Source organism: Rhincodon typus, chromosome 1 (genome assembly GCF_021869965.1).
Source record: "Rhincodon typus isolate 14 chromosome 1, sRhiTyp1.1, whole genome shotgun sequence".
In the NCBI taxonomy this organism is placed as follows: Eukaryota; Metazoa; Chordata; class Chondrichthyes; order Orectolobiformes; family Rhincodontidae; genus Rhincodon; species Rhincodon typus.
Window position 1 is genome coordinate 58939764 of NC_063332.1, and position 7171 is coordinate 58946934.

The 7171-nt window shown below is 39.6% G+C and overlaps 1 protein-coding gene across 1 annotated transcript in view; it reads left to right on the plus strand.

Moving 5' to 3' along the window:
* The window catches only part of ndufs4 (NADH:ubiquinone oxidoreductase subunit S4), a 96450-nt gene extending 91840 nt beyond the window's left edge, over positions 1-4610 (plus strand). The window contains exon 4 of the mRNA XM_048596398.1: positions 4426-4610. Within this exon, the coding sequence (XP_048452355.1) occupies positions 4426-4529 (104 nt within the window). The 3' untranslated portion in view covers positions 4530-4610. The remainder of the gene's footprint in view (positions 1-4425) is intronic.
* The last annotated feature ends 2561 nt before the right edge of the window (positions 4611-7171 follow it).

A 7171-nucleotide genomic window follows, 5' to 3' on the forward strand; every position in this document is an offset into this window, starting at 1 on the left:
TGGTGTTAAACAAGTACTTTCCATCTGTCTTCACTTTGGAGAATAGCATGTAGATAGAGAAGTCAGGAATAGGGACCGAGAGGTTCTTGAGCAGATTGACAAAGCGAGTGAGGAAGTATTGAAGGTTTTGGCAGGTTTAAAAGTGGACAAATCCCCAGGTCCGGATATGTTGTATCCCAGGCTTTGTTGGGTGACTTGGGAGAAAATTACAGAGGCTCTATCACAAATGTTTAATTGTTCCTGACCACAGGGGAAGAACCAGAGAACTGGAGGACAGCTAATGTGATTCTAGTTTTCAAGAATGGTAATACATATGAATCAGGGAACTATAGAACAGTGATCTCACATCTGTGGTAGGAAAATTAATGGAGGATATTCTGAAAGAGTAGTCAGCATGGCTTTTTGAGATCATGCCTAACAAATCTGATTGAATTTATTTGAGGAGGTGAGCAGGTGTGTAGATGAGGGTAGTGCAGTTGATTTTAGTTTCTGTGGATTCCAGCAAAGCCTTTGACAAGGTCCTGGATAGGAGACTGATGAAGAAGATAGAAGCACATGTATCAAACTTGCAAGTTGGATCCATAATCAGCTTCGTGGTAAGTGACCACAGGTGTTGGTAGTAGAAGGCTCTTTGTGTGACTTGAAACCAGTGTCCAGTGGCAAACCACAGGTATTAGTACTAGGTTCATTATTGTTTGTGATACATATAAGCAATATAGAAGAAAATGTTTGCAGGATGACGCAAAGGTTGTCCAGTGACGACGAAGGTCTTAGTTTACAGGAGGATTGGTCACATGGGTAGATCAGTGGCAGATGAAATTTAACCCTGGTAACTGTGAGGTGATGCACTTTGGAAGAAGTAACAAGAGAAGGGAGCACTCCGTGAATGGCAGGACACTAGGTAGCTCTGAGAAACCGGTGGATCAAGTGTGTTTGTCCACAGATCAATTAAGGCAACAGGACAGCTTAGTTAGGTTGTTAAAAGCGAGTGACTTTTCATCGGTTATGTCCTAGATTATAAGAGCTGGAAGGTCATGTTGTAGCTGTACAAAACTTTGGTTAGGCCACAGCAGGAATATTGATGCAGTTCTGTGGCAGTTTGGCTGTGAAGTGAAGCTGGATAAGCTCAGAATATTTTCTTTTATGCAGAGAATGCTGAACGGGCATCTGATTAAGATGTGTAGGATAATGGATGAGGTGAATAGAGAGAAGCTATTCCCCTTAGTTCAAGCATTCTTTAGCCAAAAGTACCAAGTGGTTGATCCAACTAGGCCTCCTCCAATGGTCCCTAGTATCACAAATGCCAGACTCGGCCAATTCGATTCACTTCACGTAATATCAAGAAACAGTTGAAAATACTGGATACTGCAAAAGCTATGGGCCCTGGCAACATTCTGGTAATAGTACTGAACACTTGCGAACCAGAACTTGCCGCTCCCCTAGCTGTTCCAACATAGTGACAACACTGGCATCTACCCGACAATTTGGAAAATTTCCCAAGTATCTCCTGTATACTAAAAAGACAAATCCAACCCGGGCAATTACCACCACATCAGACTATTCTCGATCATTGTAAAGTAATGGAAGATGTCATCAATATGTGGTATCAAGCAGCACCTGCTCAGCAATAACCTGTTCTGTGACACACAGTTTGGGTTCCGCCAGGGCTACTCAGTTCCTGACTTCATTACGGACTTGGCTCAACCATGGACAGAAGCACTGAATATTAGCGGTAAGAGGCCATCAAGGCTGCATTCAACCCAGTGTGGCATCAAGGAGCCCCAGCAAAAGTGGAGTCAATGGGAATTGGGGCAAATTCTCTGCTGCTTGGAGCCATACCTAGCACATAGGTTGGTTGTGGTTATTCAAGGTCAGTCATTCCAATTCCAGGACATCTCTGCAGAAGTTCCTCAGGGTAGTGTCCTAGGCCCAACTTCAGCTGCTTCATCAATGACCTTCCCTCTCTCTGGGTCAGAAGTGGGAATGTTCACCGATGATTGCATAATGTTCAGGGCCATTCATGACTCCTCAGATACTGAAACAGCTCCTGTTCAAACAAAACAAGATCAGGGCAATATCCAGGCTTGGGTTGACAAGTGACAAGTAACATTTGTGCCACACAAATGCCAGGCAATGACCATCTCCAATAAGAGGTAATCTAACCACCACCCCTTCACATTCAATGGTGTTACCATCACTGAAACCCTCAGTATGAACATCCTGGGCATTACCATTAATCAGAAATTCAAAGGGACTCGCCATGTAAATACAGTGGTTACAAGAGGAGGTCAGTGGCTAGGAAAACTGCAGCAAGTGACTCACTTCCTGACTCCCCAAAGCTTGTTTGCAATCTACAAGGCACAAGTCAAGAGCATGAGGGGATGCTTCCCATGGATGGCTGCAGTTCCAACAACTCTCCAGAAGCTTGACACCATCCAGCACAAAGCAGTCTACTTGATTGGCACCACATCTACAAACATCTACTCCCTTTGTCACCAACGTTCAGTTGCAGCAGTGTGTATTATCTGCAAGCTACACCAAAGATCCTCAGACAGCACCTTCTAAACTGATGATCACCTCCATCTAGAAGGACACAGGCAGCAAATACCTGGGAACACCACCAAGTTGCCCTCCAAGCCACTCATCATTCTGACTTGGAAACGTATTGCCATTCCTTCACTGTTGCTGGCTCAAAATCCTGTAATTCCCTCCCTAAAGACGTTGTGGGTCAATCTACTGCAGCAGTTCAAGAAGACAACTCACCACCACCTTCTCAACAGCAACTGGAGATCATAGAATCCCTACAGTGTGAAAACAGTCCCTTCGGCCCAACAAGTCCACACCAAACCTCAAAGCATCCCACCCAGACCCACCCCACTATAACCCACCTAATCTACACATACCTGAACACTACGGGCAATTTAGCACAGCCAATCCACCTAACCTGCACATCTTTGGACAGTGTGAGGAAACCCATGCAGACAAAGGGAGAATGTGCAAACTCCACACAGACAGTCGCCCGAGGGTGGAATCGAAACTGGGTCCCTGGCGCTGTGAGGCAGCAGTGCTAACCACTGAGCCACCGTGCCGCCCTAACTAGGGACAGGCAATAAACATTGACCAGCCAATGACACCCAAGTCCCATGAGTGAATTTTAAAAAAAAGCGTCAATCACAAGGGAGTATAATTTTAAGGTGAAAGTTAGGACATTTAGACGTAATTTCAGGAAAAGATTTTTCACCCAGATGTGGTGGGAATCTGGAGGGGTAGTTGAGACGGGAAACCTCACAACATTTAAAAAAAATACTTGGATGATCACTGAAATTTTAAAACATTCAAAGCTATGGGCCAAGTACTGGAATGTTGGACTAATGTTGATTTAGAATAGCTTTTTGTTGGTGCAGACTTAATGGACCAAAGGGCCTGTTCAGTCCTCTATGATTCTAAGTTTCAAAATGTTACTTATAATATAGGAGAACATGTTAAAAATGGCAATCAGAATACAAAGTTATTTGGGTGATGCCTTCTGCTTGAACAAAATTAACAACAGTAATTGTACTGTGAAAGAAAGGAGCCTTGGCTTTTGAAGGACGAAGGATTTTGGATACAAGTTTCAGAATATTAAAAATGGGTATTTCTAACTGCCAAGATTTGTTTTATTAAAAGTCTCATGGATTTCAGTTAAAATAAGATGTAGTGTTCAATTCCACAAATTCCAAAGGTTATTGAGACTTCACAGAGGCTACATTGCAGAATTAGCTAACATGTTTCCTAAAGTGAATTAATATAAATGTGAAAAATATTTTGAATAAAAATCAACGGGTTTCTTAGAACTGTGGCGATAAATGGCAAAATAATAGATGTGTTAAACTACGAAGGAATGGTTCAGACTAAATAGAAACAGGTTAGAGGCAATAGTTGCAAGATAAAATATAATCCTTAGAATTGAGGGTAAGAGAAACCTGTTTACACCGAGAATTGAGAATATTTGACGTTTGCTTCCAGGATTAGTGCTAAAGGCAGTAAATATTACAACAGTAAATATTAGGTTGGTAAGGTGGATCTAGGAAAAGAGGATGTTGAGATATGGAAAATCTGTATTTTCTATTTTCTGTGTTTAAACTTTGGTGACCAGTTGTGTGGTGTATAGGTGGATGATTGAAAATGCACTTAATTGCTGCAGACTTAAAATGTTTAGTCAGTGATATATAAATGCTACCTGAAATGTCAGTCTGCAATCCTATAATAATCAAATTAGTAATATCATAAAGTTCACCTTATTTACAAATTTAAAGTTTAATTGAGAAGTTTATTTTAGAACTTGTATGTACTATTGTGGGCTACATAAATAAATGTTCAAATAAAGTTGGAAACATCATGTTAAAAAGTGCTTATGCAACAAAACATTTATTTTTTTTGTCACAGGTTGGAATTATGAAGTAGAGGAAAAGAAGGTAAAGGTGCCCAGACCAAAGTCATACGGTGCAAACTTCTCTTGGAACAAAAGAACCAGAGTGTCAACCAAATAAATGTCATCACAGTTATCCATTTGACTACAAATAAAATCAACTGTTAATCTTAACATCTGAATAAATGTGACTACTAAAGGATGATTTTTGTATATTTTTTCATAAAATTTATGTTTTCCATAAATCTCAATTTTCTCCCCATTCCCGCCCTTGGTTTTCAATAAAGTGCAGATTCCTTTAATGGATGTGATCACACTCATTAGGTAAACATCCATTGTCCCAGTTTCAAAATACACAAACTCCTCAAGTTGACCTGTATCTGTCAGGTTGGAGAGATAACCAGAAAAGAAGCTTGGTCATTGTAAGCAAGAAATACTCAGTGGTATGATCTAGACAATGGATCATCATAATGTGATTGCACAGTTTTGTGCTTCTCAAAGTTAAAGTTGTAGAAAAAAGGACTGAGCATTTTTGTTTCAGATCATGGGTTTTCCTTCAAACAGAGAGATACTCATCATAGTTTTGGGGCTAGGGTAAGGTACAAGAAGGTAGATGTCAAATAATTCTGATGTCGTTGTTTGCTAGTGCAAAGTGTAGGTTTTTTTTAAAATGGGGAGCTATTTGATACTGTATGATGAGTCTGATGTTAGTGTCAGTATGAGGTAGAAGAACATACAACAGTGTATTTATAACTGGAAGGTGACTAGTCAATGGTGGGAGAGGATCACTAATCAGATAACAATCTTTTTTTAATATCCTGTCCATAAGTTTCATGAGTTCATGAAAATGCCGTCTAATCTATAGTAATGATATTTAAGTTTTAAATGGTCTTAAACATCGTATGATTACAGATTATAAAACAACTTGCATTTGTATAGTATTAGCAAATTCTAAAATGTTCTAAGACATTTTGCAAGTTTATTATCAAACAAAATTGGAGACCGTCACATATAAAGAAAGGGGCTAAAGCTTGATCACAGAAGTCATCTTTAAGAAGTATCTTTAAAAGGAAGAAAGTGAAGTGGAAAGGATTAGGGAGGGTATTCCAGAGCTTAAAACCCCAGCAGCTGAAGGCACAGACACAAATGATGGTGCAATTAAAATCAAGGAGGCATAGGACACCAGAATTGGAAGCATGCACACACCTCAACCTCAGAGGAAGTTCCAGAAATAGAGAATTGAGGGATTTTAAAACAGGGATGAAAATTTAAATTGAGATATTGCTCACCCAGGAGCTAATGTAGATCAATGAGTATGAATAATGAGTCAGCAAAATTTTAAGAAAATACAACAATGGCAGCAAAGTTTTGGATATTCATGAATCTAACTTCTGTTTCTAGAATTATAATGGCACAAAAGGAACCCAATTGACCTGTTGAGTCCATGCTGGCTTTCTGCTGAATAATTCAATCTCTGTATTTCCCAGATTGGAAATCATTCCCTGTATCTGTATGTTTATTTTGCTTAAGTGCCCTTACAATTTTCTTTTGAAATCATTTAAGCTCTCCATTTCCACCACCCTCGTAAACAGCAGGGGAGATGATGGCCTGTGGTATTATCATTGGACTGTTATTCCAGAAACCCACTTAATGTTCTGGGGCCCAGAGTTCAAATCCTGCCATGGCAGATGGTGGAATGTGAATTCAATAAAAACCTGGAATTTAAAAGTCTACTGATGACCATGCATCTATTATTGTTTGTCAAAAGAACCCATCTGGTTTGCCATCAGGGCATTTAGGGATATGTTGGCCTAGCTAGTGATGCCCTCATCCCATGAGTGAATATATAAAAAGTTTGAGTTATTGTCACTTACTGTGTAAAAAGGTTCTTTTTCTCACTTTTTTTTTTTGATTCTTGCAATTCTTGCTCAAAAGTTTCTATCCCCTCGTCTCTGCATCAACAGTTAATGTGAACAATGTTTCTTTGTCTACTTCATCTAAATCTGTAATAATCTTATACTCCCTCCTTAAACCTCCCCTCAGTCTCCTTTACTCGGTGATGAATGTCACCAACATCTTCCACCTAATCTCATAGCTACAGTTCCTCATGCTAAGACCATTTTGGTGAATCTCCTCTGCACTCTCTCATCCTTTCTAAAATATGGTAACCAAACCTGGGTGAGATACTCTAGTTGGAGCCTAACCAGAGCTTTATACATGTTTAGCGTAACCTCCCTGCTTTTATATTCAATACCTCTAGTTATGAAATCGAAGATCTTATAATCATTGCTCAATGCTCCCTCAATGTATCATGCCACATATTAGAGATCCATGTCTATGAGCCCACATATCCTCCTTTCTGTGTACAGTTTATAGAACTCTGCCACTTTTTATTTCCGTTTTGCTTCTCATTACTTCTGCCAAAGCACATCATCTTGTATTAATCTGTAATAAATGTCACCTGCCACCATCTTCCCATTCTGCTCACTTACCTATATATATCCTGTTCCAGTCAACTGATATCTTCAAGTTTGGAATTGTCAAATATGAACATGTTATGATATACAAATTATTTACACATACCAAAAAGTCGCTGTCATCTTGGTATTAACCCTTAGCAAACACCACTCACCCTACCCAGTCTGAAAACCAATAATTTACCATGCCTTGCTGTTTTTTGTCCTTTAGCCTTTTTGTTAAATCCAAGCTGACACTGACCTATTTCATGAGTCTCAAGTTTAGTAACCAGCCTTTTAAATGGTA